Here is a 19,653-nt window from a genome sequence, read left to right on the forward strand (position 1 = left end):
GCCATCAGGGAACTCCTAGCAACTTGTGGTTTTTAAACAACTTACCTATTTCATTTAAGTTGTTGAATTTATTGACATATTATTCATAATTTCCCCTTTAAATGTTTGTGGATCTGTAGTGATGCCTCTTTTGCATTCTTGATGTTGGCCATTTATTTTCAAGCATCATTCTTCATCTCTCTTTTTTTTTTTTAATTTTTCACATCTGTACCATCCTTCCTGTTCCTATTTTAATTTAGGACAATGCCTAAACTTTTGCTAAGGTTCTTTCAGTAACCTCACACTGGCCTTCCTGTTTACAGTCTTGTTTCTCTGTATCCCAGTCACCTTCTTACGGGAAAAAAGATCTTTCTAAAGTGCAAGTGTAATTAAACCTTCCTTGGTTTAAAACCTCATTGTTTCCTAATATCTTCAGAATAAAAATCTAAGCTCCTTCATATGGAACACAATATCATTAATGATAAGGTCTCTATTCTCTTGATAGACTCCTGGTTTTCCCCTATATTTTCTTCTCCTTTTTAATCTTTCCCTGTGAACTATAAGAAGCTCTGTTTCATTGCTTTTCTCGGTGTTCTAGTCTGTCATTCTTCGTCTTGAAATTGAATGCAGCATTTCAGATAAAATGCGATCAATATTAAGTAGACAAAAATTGCTTCCTAACTTCTCCTTTACTGAGATTATTGTTAATATCTGATTATATGGTCTTTTTTTTATTAGTAATTTACTATGTTCTGTCAATTTCTGCTGTACAGCAAAGTGACCCAGTTATACATTTATATACATTCTTTTTTTTCACATTATCCTCCATCATGTTCCATCAAAGTGATTAGATATGGTCTTCATATTTATTTGACCATATCTAATCTTAATATTTATTGGTCTTAATATTTACTTGACCTTTAATTCAATATATCCTTACATTCACAGCAATGTATAGTTGCAAAGCATTATTTTAAGCTCAGTTTCAATTTAACAGTTATACCGAAACATGCTGAGTAATAGGGATGCCTCTATTGCTATAATCAGAATACCTACCAGATAACTGCTTGATCCTCCTTCTCCCCATGCCAGTGATGCTAAGCTTTATTTTCCAGCTTGAGAGTGTTAGTGTTGGTATTGACTAATCACCTAGATGGCTGAATGATGTATGTTATTACTTTATTATAGCACCATGTCCTAGTTTGCAAAATCAAGAAACATCCCTCTGAAACTGGCTTGCTGGTTTGGAGGTAAAGCAGCTGTTTCTTTTCTTGTCAGTCCTTCACCTCTTCAGCCCCTTGGGAATCAGGATGTCCCACGTTATGTTTAAAAGTCTAAACACTTCAAACTTTTATTCTCCTGTTGAGTTCGGAGGGGGGACGTTATTAGCTCTGTCTTGATGTAGCAGGGGCTCAGAAAGTCTATTTGGATAACACTGAAGATTGGAGGAAATGTGACTCTGTCTGTGTGTTTTAAGCCCCTAAGGTAAGATCAGAAAGCGTCTGGGGCAGTGAGAGCCAAATAGTTGAAGTCATACATTAATTATGGTCATGAATCATTTTTATTTTTAAAGTCTTTACCATTTGACAAGGTTGTTTGCATAGTACCAGTGAGTTTTAGGCAGCATTTTCCCTCCTTTTAAAGTAACAGGCTGTTTTGTTGATTTCTACTCTGGGTTGATGCCTATCGTATTAGAATTCTGATAACATTTTTAGAAAAAAAATTGCTTGTTTCTTACCAGAATGAATGGTCTTTAATTTATGTGGCTTTTGTTTTGAATATATTTTGAAGTTGTAAATATAAAAAACTCTCCCATTAATCACTTATATCAATCAAAATAATCAAAATCCTGGGACTGTACTTTTATACGCAGGCCTTAGCCGACTTTCAGTCAGCAGTGTATTTTGAGTGCCTTTGTGCCGCAAATACTGGGAATGTATAGGAAAAAATGAGTCGTCCCCCACTCGCAAAAGATCTAGTAAATAAACAAGGAAGTGAACAGTTACTGTAACATGGGGTGCTGTGATTTTTGTTAGTGTTTATACATGATGCCATGGATTTTCATGGCGAGAGGTGCCTCCTCTACTTGTCTGGAAGAGTCGGGGAAGACCTCCGAGGAAGAGCTTATGCTCAAGCTGCCTCCTAGTGGGTTTAGGAGCGTATTTATCTGCTAAGAGACAGGGACGTGTAGGCAGATAAAACAGTTCACTCAAAGGTGCAGAAGCAAGAAGTGGCCTGATGTGTTTGGAGCGCTGTCAGTAGTTCAGTATTGCTGGAATTGAGCAGGCGAGGTAAGAGTAATAGGAAATGAGGATGGAGGTGTATGCTGGGACCCCATCTGGCTTTTGTTTCCTTGCTTTTAAATTTCTTTCGAGTCACCTCTGTAGGAGATTCTTCCTATCAAGAGATATACACATACATACCCAGAGCAAGAGGCAGTAGGATGGAGAATAGTCTCCTCTACTGATTCCCGAGGAAGTTGCTGAAGAACTGATCTCATGAGCCATCTCATGAGAGTTGCTCCCTTTTAGATGACCTGAGAAATGCTCAATAACCATCAGGCAATTTCTAGAAGAACATAGTATTTCATGAATATTTTTAGTGCATAATGTCATGATACTAATAATACTGTTGGCAGAGGTGTGGATTTACACACAGTGAAGTGCTTATATCTTAAGTTTAAGGTCTGTGTACCCATGTCGCTCTCACCTCCATCAAGATAGACCATTTCTGTCACCTCGGATGGTTCCTCTCTCCCCCTAGTTCTCTAAAGGTCAGTCCTGCCCCCCACATGCAACTGGTGACTCTTGATTTATGTCACCGTAGATTGCTTTGACTTCTTCTTGAACTCTCTTTAAATGGAATCATATAGTATGTATTTTTTTTGTTTCTGGCTTTTTTCACTCAACATAATGTTTTCAAGATTCATATATATCAGTATTGTTTTCCTTTTTATTGCTGAGTAGAATTTCATTGTGTAACTATACCATGATTTGTTTATTAATTCTCCTGTTTGATCAAAATTTGGGTTGTTTTCTATGAAGATTCTTACACAAATCTTCCTGTGGACATGGCTTCATATTTCTTGAGCAAATGGTAAGGAGTAAATACTGGGTCATAGGTTAGAGGTATGTTCAACTTTTAAGAAACTGTTTTCCACAGTGAGGATACTGTCTTACACTTCGCAGGCAAGTCCATGCAAGTTCCAATTGCTCCACATCCTTGCTAGCATTAGGTGTTGGCATTTTAATTTTAGTTATTCTAACAGGTGCGAAATGGTATCTCATTGCGATTTAATTTGCATTTCCATGATGACTAAGATTTTGAGCACCTTTCCCTATGCTTATGGGCCTTTCTTATTTCTTCTCTTGTGGGATGTTTCCCTCTTTTGCCCATCTTTAATTGGGTTGTCTCTTCGTTGCTGATTTGTAAGAGTTCTTTATATACTCCAGACACAGTATTTTGTCAGATGGATGTTTTGCAAGTATTTTCTCCCAGTCCATGGATTGCTTTTATATTTTCTTAATGACATCTTTAGATGAGTAGACTTTTTTGGGTTTTTTTTTTTTTTGGTAAATCCAGTTCATCCGTTTTTAATTTTATGGTTAGCGCTTTTTGTGTCTTCTCTAAGCAATTTTTGCCTACCCCAAGGTTATAAGAGATCCTCCTATAATTTTATGATTCTAGCCTCTGTTTGCTATGATCTTGCGTTAGTTTTCTTGTCTGTGGGGAATGAGATTCATTTTTTTGCCAACTGTGCTTATCCAGGGTTCCAGCAAAATTTCTTTAAAAAACTTTTTTTTTAACCATTAATTTGCTTAGGTACCTTTGTCCAAAATCGATTGGCCATGTATGCATAGGTGTGTTTCTGTAGTCTTTATTCTTTTCCACTGATCTATTTTTTGATCCTTATGTCAGTACCATGCGTTTTTTTTTGTTTTTTTTTTTGTTTTTTTTTTTTTTTTGGCTTGTTTGTTTGGTTTTGTCTTTTAGGGCCACACCAGAGGCACATGGAAGTTCCCAGGCTAGGGGTCTAATCAGAGCTACAGACGCCAGCCTACCTCACAGCCACTGCAACGCCAGATCCGAGCTGCATCTGCGACCTACACCACAGCTCATGGCAACCAGACCCTTAACCCACTGAGCGAGGCCAGGGATCAAACCCCCAACCTCATGGTTTCTAGTCTGATTTGTTTCCGCTGCGCCACGATGGGAACTCCAGTACCATGGTTTTTTTTTTCTTTTCTTTTTTTTTTTTAATAGCTGCACCTGTGGCCGATGAAGTTCCCAGGCCAGGGGTCAGATCAGAGTTTCAGCCGCCGCAACGCTGGATCCATGCCATATCTTCCATCTATGCTACAGCTTGTGACAACGCCAGATCCTTAACCCACTGAGTGAGGCCACAGATGAAACCCACATCTTCCCAGAGACAATGTCGGGTCCTTAACCTGCTGAGCCACGACAGGAACTTACGGCGCCATCCTGTTTTGATTACATACCTTAATAAAGAAGGAGATCTGGCCGATTTCAAGATAGGTTTATGTCTTCTAGCTTCTTTGTTTTTCTTTATAATTTACAGTATCAACTTCTTAATTTCTATAAAAAGAAACACAAAAACAAAGCCTGTTGGGATTATGATTGTGATTTTGAAATTATTGGCACAATATGGAAATATAACTGAATGTCGTCTTTGTATTCTGTGACATTATTAGTTCTAGTGGTTGTTTTGTAGATTCCTAATGATTTTTTACGTGAAAATCATGTCATCTGCAACTAATGACAGTTTGACCATTTAAAATATGTACATGCATACAAAATATATAAGCTATATTTGAAGACAAAGAAGCCAAGAAAAATACAAACATGTAATTAAAGCAAAAAAGAAAAAAAAATCTGTTATTTTTTTCAATGTTCCTTGTTTCAAGAGGGCTGCTGCTTGAATTCAATCTTCTTAACTTGAGATTATTGATAATTTTTTTTGTCTTTTTGCCTTTACTTGAGCCACTCCCGAGGCATATGGAGGTTCTCAGGCTGGGGTGCAATCAGAGCTGCAGCCGCTGGCCTACGCCAGAGCCACAGCAACGCTGGAACCGAGCTGCATCTGCAACCTACACCACAGCTCACGGCAACGCCGGGTCCTTAACCCACTGAGCAAGGCCAGGGATCGAACCCGCAACCTCATGGTTCCTAGTCGGATTCGTTAACCACTGCGCCACGACGGGAATTCCGAGATTATCGATGGTTTTTTTCTTTCTGTAGACCTGTAAGTAATAGTTAGCCTTCAGAGCACTGACACTCTTCTGGTGACTTTAGTAACGCACTTACTATCTCTGGGCCTCACTTTCCACGTCTGTAAAATGATAGGATTCAGTCAGATTTTTTTCTAAGGTCTCCTGCAGATTCCTTTGAGTTCTTCATTTTAGTTCTCAGTACACCAGGGGCAGTCAAGTGGGTACAGAAAGGGTGTTTTTAGAACATATTGTAACCCCTGTTATTTCCCCATTATACGTATGCTAGAGAATTGTGAAATGATTGTTTGAGCTCATTATTAATTCTCTTTATCCTGGAAGGTTTGTCCTCGTTTTGTTCCATTTAAGTCTGTGGCTCTGTGTTGAAAGTTTATAGTTAACGCACTTAAATTTTTCTACAACTTTTATTTCCAGGCTTCACAGAGCCCAGTGTGCAATTAAACAGACTCAGGTAACTGTTCAGAAAATTGGAAAAGAAATTGAAGAAAAACTGAAACTTACATCTACAAGCAATGAGCTGGTAGGTTTTTATATCTTACCTGTTTAAACGCCTTGATGTCTAAATGTGGTCATCATATGCTTTTTGTACTAATCCCCCCACACACACACACGCACCAAAAAAAGAAAAAAAAAAAAACTTTAGGTAGTTTCTTTTTCCTTTTTTTTTGCCTCTGAGACTTTTGTTGGCGTTTAAATGTTAGAAATAAACTTTCCCCATCTGCTAATGATGTAACGTAAAAGTGCCTGCCTTTTTAGGCTGGTTGAAACTTTAGATTACATACAATTACTTAGAATATAATCAAAAGCTATTTTATTAATGTCTTGTAAATGTGAACTCTAGACGCAGACTGTATAGTGAATGAAAAATAGCTGCCAAAAGAAAAAAATAATAAACTTTGGGCACTAATCTCTTTTTAAAGGATGAATTTAAAATTATTTGAATTGAATTTAATAGGCTGGTTTATGGACAGTGTTCTCTTTTGGGAAAGATTCTTTTAATGAGGTATTTCCAAAGAAAGAGAAATTCCAATCCAAATGGATACTTCAGATATTAGTATAACTTCTGGTTGCTTTATACTTTCTAGTGGAGAAAAAAATATTAATTTTGGAATGAAGAGTCTATCTTCGTAAGCTGAATAGTGGGTGTAACTAATAAATTGACATTTTCTCAAAATGAAGCCAGAGGGCTCTGCGTAGCTCTTGATGAAATTTATGCTATGAATAATGATTCTTAAAATAAAATTCAAATCCTCAAATTAATTTCTAAATAAAAAATTTTAAGTATTTGTTAGCACGAACTCAGTATCATAGGTAGGCAGCATCTTCAGCTGTTGTTCATAGCACTTTCAACCAGGCAGAGTCTTTATGGCTCCCCACAAAGGTTCTGTTACCTTTAAGGATCTGCTTGAGAGGAGTTCCCGACCTGGCTCAGTGGTTAACGAATCCGACTAGGAACCATGAGGTTGCAGGTTCGATCCCTGGCCTTGCTCAGCGTGTTAAGGATCCAGCGTTGCCGTGAGCTGTGGTGTAGGTTGCAGATGAGGCCGGGATCCGGCGTTGCTGTGGCTCTGGCCTAGACCGGCGGCTACAGCTCCGATTGGATCCCTAGCCTGGGAATGTCCATATGCCGCGGGAGCGGCCCAAGAAATGGCAAACAGACCAAAAAAAAAAAGATCTGCTCGAGATATTAATTCAATAGATAAACTGTAAAAAGCAACACCACAATTATCACAATTAACTTTGTGCACACCTCTCATGCAATTTGAAATTAAAAGATGACAAAGTATTTAATCTATACAAAATTGCTGATTTTGACTTATAAATATTAGTGTCCTATAGTTCAACCTAGTATATAAAAATGGCTAGTGTTGTAGCTGGCACAGAGAAGGCATACAAAATGCAGTAGCCGCAATAACTATAGTAGTAATATTTATTATTCATATGACTTTTCTTGCCTATGGAAAATCTTCCACTTTACAGAAATTGTTAAAGCACTTCCTGTGGTAGCTTAGGCTCAATAAAGGACCAAATTTCAGACCACAAATATATTGGAGGAGGAGAAAAGAATAGCTAATTTTAATCCTTTCTTTTGTGTACCGAGATGCCACGTTGTAAAAGCCTTTGTCTGAGGAAAAACTTCTAGGCTTTATTTTTCTTATTTTCCTCTCCCAAGGCAAGACTGGGAAATTACTTATTTCGTTAAATGGCAGCATATGCTTTGTCTCAGTATGGAAAAATGTGTGTTTAATCCTATTTTTCTAAAATCTAAGTGGTGACACGCAGAGCAAGGTGATAGAATGTATGAGTTTAAAGAGGTCAGGTTCAGAGGTTCACTGTGTGTTTTTTGTGTGGCCTAGTCAACAGAGAAGAAAATCATTGGATTTTTGAACTGAAAGTGAACCCAAAAATCTAGTTCCCTTATAGCCACAGTTAAAACCACACCCCTCTCAGTACATTCTGTCCCCTTCCTGCTCTGCTTCTCTCCTTTGCAGTATTTATTAGCCTTTAACATTCTCTATACGTTATGTGCTTTAGTTATTGATCTCTTTAAACTCTGAGAAGAGGGATTTTGTCTATTTTTTCTCCTCGCTGCTGGTAGGTCTCAGTGCCTAGAAAAGTGTTTGACCCATAGTAGGTGCTCAGTAAATATTTGTTAAATTCGAAGAATGAGTCTAGCATAATCTCTTCCTTTTAAAATAACAGGAAAGTGAGCCCTAAAGAAAGTAAGCAGCTTTCCCATCATCATTTGACACATAGGGACAGAAATTTTGGTTAACTCGTCTCCTTTCAGTGAATAATATCATGTACTTGTTAATTATGTACTATAAGATTTACTTGTAGCAAATGAAAAGCCCTGGCTATTATTTTTTTTCTTTCATTTCCTTTCCAAATTAACTCAAGGTCATTATACTCCAGCCAAAGCAGTTTCAGTGTATAAGAATTAATTTTAATTCCTTAATTTTTATTTTTTCTCGAAGTGTAGTTAATTTTAATTTTCATAAAATGCAATCAGAAAGCATATTTGATGCAGAAAGAGGCAAGATTAGCTTCTAAGATCAAATTTCATCCAAGAAGAAATTGGATTCCTACTCGATGATTTTTAAAAAATTGGCATCTTCTCACATTATATCAAGGTCTAACTATTGTTTTGGCATTTAGTTATATTTTTTAGAAAATTTTTGCTGTTGTCATTTTGAATTTTTGCTTATGTATTTTGGATTTTGTCAAATTTCCGTTCCTTTTATCTATTGAAATATTTTGTGGCTTTTCTCCTGGGCTAATGGTGGTGAAATACATTGACTGGTTTTTGAATGTTGATCCAATGTAGCATTCCTTGGGAAAACCCCTCTTGTTCATGATGAATTATTCTTTATATGTATCATTCTAGATTCAATTTGCTAGTACTTGGTAAAGAATTTTTGCATCTATATTCATGTGGAATATTGGTCTGTAGTTTTGTTTTCCTGTCGCTTCCTTGTCTGGTTTTGTTGTTGGGGTATGTTGGCTACAGCTAGTGAGTTGAGAAGTATTTCCTCTGTTTTCTGGAAGAATCCGTATGGAATTGGAATTATTTCTTAAAAATGGTTGGTAGAATTTACCAGTGAAGCTCTGAGCTTGGAGTTTTCTTTGCGGGCTTTGAGCTGGGAACTCAGTTCTTGAAGAGTTGAAGTGTTAGTGAGGCTGTCTACTGCTTGAGTGAGCTTTGGTAGCTTATGTCTTTCAGGGGTTTGTCTGTTTCATTTAAGAGGTCAGTCTTTTTAATTTTAGTTAGTCTGTTGGGTTGTACAGTACTTTCTTACTTTGTTTTATAATTATATTTCTATTAACATTTTTCATATCTTTACTGGTTACTCATGTATCTTTTAAGAGTATAATTTTAAATATTTTTGCCCTATTTAGATTTACAGAAAACTTGGAAAGATAGTTCAGAGAGTTTCTAGACACCCTTTCATCCAGTTTCCTCTGATGTTAGCTTCCTGAATGACCAAGTTGCATTTGACATGGTACACGTGACTTGGTATATCTTCAGACCAAGGAATCAACATTGATACATTCCCGTTAACTGTGGACTTTATTCAGGTTTCGCCAGTGTTTCCACTAATGTTTTTGTTGTACAACAGTTTCAGATTTATGGAATTACTACAAAGACGATACTGAGAGGTACCTTGAAAACCCTGCACCAAGTTTTTCCCATTATTAACATCTTACCTTAATAAGGTACATTCATCACAGTTAACCTGTACTGATAAGTCATCATTAATTAAAGTCCATAGTCTTATTCAGATCTCCTTATTTTTTACCTAATGTCCCTTTTCTGTTCTAGGACCCCCCCCCCCCCAACCATACTACATTTAGTGGTTATTCTTCCTTAGACTCTTCTTGGGTGTGAAAACTCCTGATTTTTTTTTTTTTTTTTTTTTGATGACCTTGACAGTTTTAAGGATTGCAGTGTGCAGCTGTTTTGTAGAACATCCCTTGATGGGGATTTGTCTGATGTTTCTTTGGGATTAGACAGGTTCGAATATCTTTTGTTGTTGTTCCAATGTCCAGTCCAGGGTACCACACTGGATTTGGTCACCATGACTTCCTGGGCTTCTCTGAGCTTTGAGAGTTTTCATTCTTTCCGATCTTTAAATCACCAGGACCGATCGCTGTCGATAATAACCTTGACCATCTGGTTAAGGTGGTTCCCCCTGGGTTTAGGCATGGGTTTATGTATGCTAACGTTCCCTGTCCATGCTCAGTTTTTTGAAAGCAAAATACTCAAGAAGAGGGAACTTAAGTATTATCTCCTGGAGGGGAGGCTATTTGCATACATCGTCTGTAATTCTTTGTGAGGAAAATTTGTCCCTTTTCCCCCCACTCCCAATCTCTGCATTTATTTATTCAGTCATTTATTTAACAGTATGGATTTGTGTAGGTTTCTTTACTATGTTATTTATTTTCTTCCTTCAACTGTGGCATTGAACGCTCTTTCAAGTTGGTCCTGTGTCCTTCTGACATGCCCTCATCTCTCTCTCTCTTTCTTTTTGGGGCCACACCTGGAGCACATGGAAATTCCTGGGCTGGGGGTGAATCAGAGCTGCAACTGCCGGCCTACACCACAGCCACAGCACACAGGATCTGAGCCACGTCTGTGACCTACACCACAGCTCATGGCAACACTGGATCCTTAACCCACTGAGCAGGACCAGGGATCAAACCTGCATCCTCATGGATACCAGTCGGGTTTGTTACTGCTGAGCCACAAGAGGAACTCCCCTCATCTCTTTTTTGTTTGTCTTTTAAAGGAGGTTCTTAATTTCTGGCACTGTGTGATCCAGCTCATTGTGTATTTTCCCTGTCTTAGCCTTAGAACCATCCATTTCTTCTAGAAGTCCTGTTCCTTTCATTGGATAATGGTATTTAGAAACAGGATCTGGGCACTGGGTGTGTTTGTTCTTGTTGAGTTGTGGCTGCAGCGAGGCCCTCTAAGTGGGCAGGGCTGGTACACACATACATCTGTCTCTCTCTGTATTAAAATTAATATGAGTTCATACTAATTTATTCAACTATAACACCATAGAGTTTATCGTAGCTCTCCCCCCACCCCCGCACCATTGTTTATTTCTAGTATCTTTATCTGATAATGAGAAACCATTACCTATAATATAATTATTTGCTTATTTTTTTAGTCCTCGTGTACATGTTTAGGTTCAGATTTTTCCCCTCATTTTTAAGTGGGATTTTTGTCGTATGTTGTGGTTAAGGGGGCATGTGTGTATGTGTGTATGTTTTAGATACAAATCCTTTTTCTGATGTGTGTTAGGAATAGAATATTTTCTTCCAATGTGTGCTTACTTTTGTTGGTTTTGTTTTGTTTGGTTTGGTCATGCCCACAGCATGTGGAAGTTTTCAGGAGCCATAGCAGCCACCTGAGTCACTGCAGTGACGATGCTGGATCCTTAACCTGTGGTACCACAAGAGAGCTCCACTTTTTTGGTATTCTGAATGATGCTTTCTAAAGAGCAAAAATTTTAAAGTTGGATGGAAACTGAGGTATTTTTTTAAAAATTCTTCATGGTTAGTTAAGGCTCTTTGTGGTCTTTCTTAGAAATCTGTGCCTAACTCAGAATCACATACATTTTCTCACATGTTTTCGTTCTACAAGATTTATTGTTTGGGGCTTCATATTTAGATCTATGAGCCACCTCAAGTTTTGTTTGTTAATGCGTTAAATGAGGTAGTGTTTTCTGTATGAATATCTTATTGATTTGATACCATTTCTTGAACAGTCTTTCCCCATTTAATTGTATTGAAATGTTTGTCTAAAATCGATTGACCATATATGTGTACATCTATTTCTAGATTCACTGTTTTTTCCATGTATCTATGTCTGCCCTTCACCACTACCAACTCTCTTATTATTGTAGATTTGTCATCTTAAAGCCAGAAGGGGTAAGTCCTCCAACTTTGTTCTTTTTAAAAATTGCTGTGAGTTTTCCAATTCTTTGTATTTACAAGTGGATTTATGAGTCAGTTTATCAGTTTCTTTAAAAAAAAAAAAAGCCTGTGGGAATTATGATTAGGAATTATAGATCAATTTGTGGAGAATTGTCACCTTCACAGTATCAAGGTCTCCAATCCATGAACATGGTATATATCTCTTTTATTAGGACTTTTTCTTTTTTCTGTCTATAATATCATATAACTTTCACTGTAGAGATTCTAGACTGTGTGTGTGTGTTTTAGGGCCACAGCCATGACATATGGAGGTTCCCAGGCTAGGGGTCGAATCAGAGCTGTAGCTGCCAGCCTACGCCACAGCCACAGCAATGCCAGATCTGAGCTGCATCTATGACCTACACCACAGCTCACGGCATCGCTGGATCCTTAACCCACTGAGCAAGGCCAGGGATCAAACCTGCGTCCTCATGGATACTAGTCAGGTTCATTTCTGCTGAGTCACAGTGGGAACTCCCTGAACATTTTTTATTAGAGTTATTTCTAAGATTTTTAATGGGAGGTTTTTTGGTTTGTTTTTGGCATTATTGCAAATGGCATTGTTGAATTTTTGTTTCCTGCTGGTATATGAGAATATAATTCATTTTAATTAGTAACCTTGTATCTTGTGATCTGGTTATATTAACTTTTTATTCCTATAGTTATTTTGTCGATATCTTGGGAATTTCTGTATAAACAGGCCCACAAATTTGGACTGCTTTATGCACTTTATTTAATTTTTCTGCCTTATTTCAGTAGCTGGGATGTAGAGTATAGGATTGAATAAATGTGACAAAAGTGGAAATCCTTTACTTTTTCCCGATCATAGGGGGAAACAATTCATTCTTTCTCCATTAAATATAGTGTTAGTAATGCCCTTCATTGGTTTTAGGAGGTTCCCTCTTATTCCTAGTTTCTGAATTTTTATCATGAATGGATGCTGACTTTGGTCAAATGCTTTTTCTGCATCTGTTGAAACAAGTGATCATGATATGTTCTTCTTGTTTCTGTTACTGTGGTGGGCTACATTGAATTTCAGATGTTTAACATTGCCTTTCTGGAATAATCCAAAGGTTATGTTATATAATCTTTTTTTGTATCTTGTTAGATTTGATCTAGTAATAATTTAAGGATTTTTGTGCCTTTTTTTTTTTTTAGGGTTATTGGGATATAGTGTTTTAAATCACTTTGTTAAATTGGTATTAGGATTATGGTAACAGGTAAAATTGGTCATTGTTCCTTTTTCCTAGTCCTTCTTGACTAGAAGCAGAAGTGTCCTGGATTTTTTTTTTTTTTTTTTTTTTTTTTGCTTTTTTTGCTTTTTAGGGCCACACCCACAGCATGTGGAGATTCCCAGGCTATGGGTCCAATCGGAGCTACAGCTGCTGGCCTACACCACAGCCACAGCAATGCCAGATCCTTAACCCACTGAGCGAGGGTTAAGGCCGTGGTTCCTAATCAGATTCGTTTCCGCTGCGCCACAACAGGAGCTCCCGTCTCCTGGATTTTTGATGTTTTCAAATACTCTGCTGAGATTTCACGTCTTTTTATTCTTTTTTGAGAATACTTTTTTCATTCAGCAAATTTATAATAGTGGCTTCAAAGTCTCTGATAATTTTAACATCTGGGTCATCTCAGAGTTGGCTTCGGTTGATTATCTTTTCTCCATAGAATGACTCACATTTTCCTGGCTCTTCATGTGTTGGGTGATGCTGTACAGAATCCTGGACGTGGTGAATGTAATTTTGTGGAATCTCTGGATTTTGTTGCTTTGCTCCAAAGAGTATCGATGTTTTAATTTTAGCAAGTATTTAACTTGGTTAGCCTCGATCGCTCATGCCGGCAATGGGCGTCGGCTCAGATTGCAGCTCCGTGCACTCATCCTGAGGCACAGCTACTTTCTCTCTGCCTCCTGCATGTGTGATTTAGGATTCAGAGCCTCAGATTGAATTTAAACGGGATTTAAAGAGCCCATTCCCTGGCTTCCTCCACTCAGGTGGCCTTGATTGCTTACTCTCTTTGCCCTGGTTCCTGGCGCCAGAAAGATAGTTGTCTTTCCGTTGAAGTGTAACCATAGGCACCTTCAGAGTAGAGTCACCGAAAGGAGGAGTTTCACTCTGCTTGTGGGTTGTTTGACCAGGTTCTGAGGGTACTCCAAAATCTACCTGCAATGAAGCAAGCTTTAGAACCCTCAAGTATTAGCTTTTTGTGTTTTATCTAGACTCTGTATCTGCTTTTTTTTTTTTTTTTGCTTTTTTTTGTGGGGGGTGGGGGTGCACACTTGCATCACATGGAAGTTCTCGGGCTAGGGGTGGAATCGGAGCTACAGCTGCCAGCCTACCCCACAGCCACAGCAACGGAGAATCTGAGCCGCGTCTGCGACCTACACCACAGCTCATGGCAACGCCAGATCGTTATTAACCCACTGAGTGACCTCATGGTTCCTAGTTGCATTCGTTTCCGCTGCGCCACGGCTGGAACTTCCTAGACTCTAGCTGTTATTTGTAGCATGACAAATTTTTTAAGTACTTATTTTTCTTGTACATGTTATTATTATACATAGAAAACTCCTACACATGTTGTTATTATATTTTTGCTTTATCTCGCTAGCTAGATCAGGGTTCTAGCCCTGATATTGCCACTGAATCTATTGAATTAGTGGATTAGATTAAATGTTTTGTAAGGAATTTTTTTTTTTCATTTCTTAGTGGTTGAGCAGATGCAGTAGAAATAACCTGTAAATGACATTTTAAAAGCAAATTTGTTAGCTTATAGGACAACTGCCATAGTTCTAAAACTCTTTTTTTTTTTTCCAGATTGTTAACTATTTCCACTTTTGATGGGAAAGCTAATATGTATGAATGATGCCCTAAGCCGCTCAAGACCCCTTTATATCTAAAAAATTATAAAGGCCTCAGAGAATTTAGGGTTTGTCAGTTGATAGTGCCTTGGTTAATAAAAACAGGCGAGTCCTCATGTTTACTTCTGCAGTCAATCTGTTGTGATGCCATAAATCTTAGAGACTCTGAAAACTCCATTACGCAGTTGTGAGCAAGTGAGAGTGAAAAGGGAGATAACAGCTTAGTATTATTATGAAAATATTTTTGATCTCACAGACCCTGAAATGGCCCTAGAAACCCTCATGCTTTTGGGGACCATGCTTTTTTTTTTTTTTTGGTCCACTCCACAGCATATGGAGTTCCCGGGCCAGGGATCCGATCCGAGCTGCAGTTGCAGCTGTAGCCACGCTGGATCCCTTAACCACTGCGCTGGGTGGGGAATCGAACCTGCGCCCTTGCACTGCAGAGATACTGCCAATCATCTTGTGCCACAGTGGGAACTCCTGGACTATGCTTTGATAACTGTTGCCTAAGCTTTTTTGATTACAGTGTTATCTATGAGAAGAAAATGTTTACTATGTCATTGATAGACTGGTCCGTCATTCTGAAATGAATCTTTAAGATTGCCCATCACAGAGTTCCTGTCGTGGAACAATGGTTAACAAATCCAACTAGGAACCATGAGGTTGCGGGTTCGATCCCTGGCCTTGCTCAGTGGGTTAAGGATCCGGTGTTGCCGTGAGCTGTGGTGTAGGTTGCAGACACAGCTCGGATCCCAAGTTGCTGTGGCTCTGGCATAGGCCGGTGGCTACGGCTCCGATTAGACCCCCAGCCTGGGAACCTCCTTATGCCGCGAGAGTGGCTCAAGAAAAAGACCAAAAAAAAAAAAAAAGATTACTCATCACTATCTTTGTAAAGACACATAAACATGAGTGTGTGCACTTCCCAGTAGAAGACTGTGGTTTTCGGATCAGATACAGTGTTGTATAAACACATTAAAATCCAGTTAAAAGCGATCCATTGGAGATGCACATATAACGGTACCTATACTTGGAGTAAACAGATAAGTAGAACCCAGAAACCCGTTAGAAAATACTTACGAAACATTAAGAGGTTTGCGTACTTAGATTCATTTGAAAGGGAGCAGAACCAGATTCCACTTGGGCAGGATTTGTTTACTCATTAGAAATCAGAGCCAGCAATCCTGGTTTTGAATGACTCGATATATTTTTGTAAATGGGCCAGTTTTTGCACATGGACCATAACACAAATACCATATATACATGCCTGTTTGTATTTGTGTTTAAATTAACTTGTACCCTTAGCTCTTTGATTCTAGTAAACATACCCTGGATTAGAGCAAATTAACCCCCTACTTATGCATATCCCTGTGTTTTCTCAAGAGTTGTTTCTCTTTTTTCTTTTTTTTTTAATCCCTGTGTTTTCTCAAGAGTTGTTTTTCTTTTTTCTTTTTTTTTTTTTTGAGTCTTTTTTATTTTTCCGTTATAGCTGGTTTAAAGAGTTGTTTTTCTATTTTTCTTTTTTTTTTTCTGTATCTAGGTAGAATCCAGTTTACATATTTTGTGGAATAACTCGTTAAAGAAATTGAACACACATCTCTGTGGAACGGTGTCTTCCCAAGAATTTATATATTTTTTTCCCTCAGTGATGTGAAAATACTGATCACATTATTGGATTACCAAAGATACCCAAATTGTTAATTGGTTCCTTTTTCTTTCATGATAAGCAACCTCTTTGACTTTGGTCTTTGTTTTTCCAGGGAGGAGGCAGGACAAAATGGCTTTTGCTTCTCCTAGACCTAAGCTCTTAGAAAGCAGAGACCATTTCTGTTGATCTAGAAACACTGAGTAGACCCTTCAAAAATATTTAATTCTTTCAGGAAAAAAGAAAAATGCTTAGGAATGTTTAATATTTCATAGAGTTTTCCAGTCAAATAATGAAGATTGGAAATAGGCTTTGCTGCTTATTTTCTTGGCTTGAATGTCTTTAACAGCCGAACGTACCATCTGTTTAGAATCAGTATTTCAGAGATGAGGAAGAAAGTATTTGGTTGAGAACTGATAGCTGTGAAGTACTTTGTGCACAACTGCCAAAAGTCCTTTTCCCTGCCCACTGCTTCAGCGAGGCCATTCCATCACATTTCACTGATGGAATTGTCTGCGAATCAAATAGTGACGCCGACTTTTTTCTTCTAAAGTTTTCTACCAGCTCATCCCAGGGCTCAGTAACCCATTCAGTTTACTTAGTGAATGCCCCCCTCCCCCAACTTAAAATTTTAGTTAGTGTATGTCTTAGGGAGGAGACAGGAGATTACTAGTACAACCAGATTGCTGTTTGCTCAAGATTTATGTCACGGAAAACCATGAAAAACATATTGACACTATTGGTAAAAGACCGCGAGAACAGGGTACACACATTTATCGTGCAGTAACTGCGAACACACACCTGGGCAAGGCATCCGTGTTCATCGTGGGGGTAGGACTCGTACTTTATCTAGAGGTAAGTTGTGGCAGAAGGTACTTGGATTAAAAGGGAGTCTGAGTAAAGTTTAAACTGTGGTTTCATAGATTTAAATCGGAAATACTTTTAGGAAAAGACAAGTTAAACTTATTTAGCAAACTTAATTGTAACTTTGGTAGAATATGTCTGGGATTTGTTTCATTCAGTGAACATTCAATAAAATTGTCCTTTTCTTGAGGTGCAGTTCTATCCCCTTTTTAAAAAACGAACTTGTGTTTTAGAGTAGTTTTAGGTTTAGAGAAAAATTGGGCCGAAAGTACAGAAAGTTCCCATCCCCCCCCCCCCAATTTCTTTTGTTATTAACATCTTATATTGGGTGGCACATTTGTTGTGTTGTTGAATCAATACAGTATTACTCACTGAAGTCTCTGTTTACATTCGGGTTCACTCTTTGAGTTGTATATGGTTCTGTGAGTTTTGACACACGCACCGTGTCATGTATCCACCATTATAACATGATATGGAATTGTTTCACTGGCCTAAAGTTCCCCCAGGCTCCACCAGTTGATCCTTTTTTGCCTCCCTCAGAACCACTGATCTTTCTACCTTTTCAGAATGTGACGTACGTGGAGTCATGCAGTACGTCGCATTTTCAGATTGCTTTCTTTTCCTTAGCAATACACATGTAAGCTTCCTTCATGTCTTTTCATAGCTCATGTCGTTGTATTGCTGAATAAATACTCCCTTGTTATCGGATATGCTATAGTTTGTCTTTTGACCTGTTGAGGTACATATTGGTTGCTCCCAAGTTTTGGCAACTATGAATAAAGCTGCTTCCAAGTTTGGGCAGTTATGAATAGGCATTTATGTGTAGGTTTTTGTGTGAACACATTTTCGACTCACTGGGTAAATATCTAGGAGCACGATTGGATCATATACTACCCTTATGTTTAGTTTTGTAAGAAACTGCCAGGTCATCTTCTAAAATGGCTATACCACTTTGCATTGCTCTCAACAATGGACGAAAGCTCCTATTGCTCCGTATCTTTGCTAGCATGTAGTATCGACACTATTGTGGATTTAAACTATTCTAATAGGTATGTAGTGGTATCTAATTGTTGTTTTAATCGCACTTCCCGGATGACTTATGATACTGAGCATCTTCTCATATGCTTGTGTGCCATCTCTGTATCTTCTTTGATGAGATGACAGTTCAAATCTTCTGCCCATTTATAATTGGGTTGTTTATTTTTCTGTTGTTGAATTTTTAGAGTTCTTTGTGTATTTCATATTCAATTCCTTTATCAGTAAGTGGTTTTCAGATATTTTCTTCCAGTCTGTAGCTTGTCTTTTCATTCTGTTAAGAGTCACTTTTACAGAGCAGATGTCCTAATTTTAATGAAGTCTAACTGAACAGTTTATTCTTTCATGGTTCATATGTTTCGTGGTGTATGTAAAAAGTCATCTGCAAGCCCAAGGTCACCTAGATTTTCTCCAGTGTTATCTTGTAAAAGTTGTATAGTAATTTTTATTTCACATTTAGGTAGGTGATCTATTTTGAGTTAATTTTTGTGGAAGGTATAGATCTATATCTAAATTGTGTTTTGGTGTGTGTTTGTATGTGGGCATCCAGTGGTTCCAGCACCATTTGGTGCAAAAGCTGTCCTTTTTCCATTGGATCGATTTTATGCCTTTGTCAAAGATTAGTTGACCATATTTGCAGGTGTCTATTTCCGGGCTCTGTGTTCTGTTCCATTAATTTGTCTTTTGCTCATACCACACTGTCCTGATGACCGTAGCTTTATGGCTCAACAGAAGATAGCATCAGTTTTCCACGCTATTCTTCTCCTTCAGTATTGTGTTGGCTCTTCCGCGTTTTTTTGCCTGTCTTGCCTTTCTCTACAAACTTGAGAAATCAGTTTGTTGATATCCACAAAATAATTTGCTGGGATGTCACCGAGTCTATAGCTGAAGTTGGGAAAAATTGACATCTTAGTAATGTATTCCTATCCATGAACATGGATAGTTTCTCCATTTATTTGGGTCTCCTTTGATTTCTTTCGTCAGAGTTTTGTAGTTTTCTTCATATAGAGCTTCTATATATTTTGTTAGATTTGTATTTTATTTTTTCATGCTAGTATAATTGATGTTGGGTTTTGTTTTGTTTTTTCTTTTTAGGGCTACAGGTGTGGCATATGGAAGTTCTCAGGCTAGGGGTCAGATTGGAGCTATAGCTGCCGGCAACACGGCTTCTCATTCGCATCTGTGACCTATACCACCTCTTGCGGCAATGCCAGATCCTTAACCCACTGAGCGAGACGAGGGATCGAGCCCGCATCTTCATGGATACTGGTTGGGTTCATTTCCACTGAGTCACAAAGGGAACTCCCTGATACCATGTTTTTAATTTAATTTAATTATTTATTTTTTGTCCTTTTGTCTTTGTATAGGGCCCCCCCTCGCGGCATATGGAGGTTGCCAGGTGAGGGGTCCAAACAGAGCTGTAGCCACTGGTCTATGCCACAGCCATAGCAACTCGGAATCCGAGCCATGTCTGCGACCTACACCTCAGCTTATGGCAATGCCAGATCCTTAACCCACTGAGCGAGGCCAGGGATTGA

General features: G+C 38.2%; 1 protein-coding gene across 14 annotated transcripts in view; it reads left to right on the top strand.

The window, feature by feature from the left end:
* UVRAG (UV radiation resistance associated) overlaps positions 1-19,653 on the top strand; it is a 289,633-nt gene that overhangs the window by 126,986 nt on the left and 142,994 nt on the right. For all 14 annotated transcript variants that reach the window (XR_014814737.1, XR_014814738.1, XR_014814739.1 and 11 more), the window contains one exon: positions 5,643-5,748. Coding sequence is in view for 10 of the 14 variants with exons in the window: in XM_021062526.2 (XP_020918185.2) it covers positions 5,643-5,748 (106 nt within the window). In the remaining 4 variants the exon portion in view is untranslated. The remainder of the gene's footprint in view (positions 1-5,642; positions 5,749-19,653) is intronic.

This window comes from Sus scrofa, chromosome 9, assembly GCF_054392235.1.
Source record: "Sus scrofa isolate SSC_HxYL_T2T_F1_AM1 chromosome 9, Sscrofa_HxYL_maternal_Yorkshire_Landrace_v2.0, whole genome shotgun sequence".
Classification (NCBI taxonomy): domain Eukaryota; kingdom Metazoa; phylum Chordata; class Mammalia; order Artiodactyla; family Suidae; genus Sus; species Sus scrofa.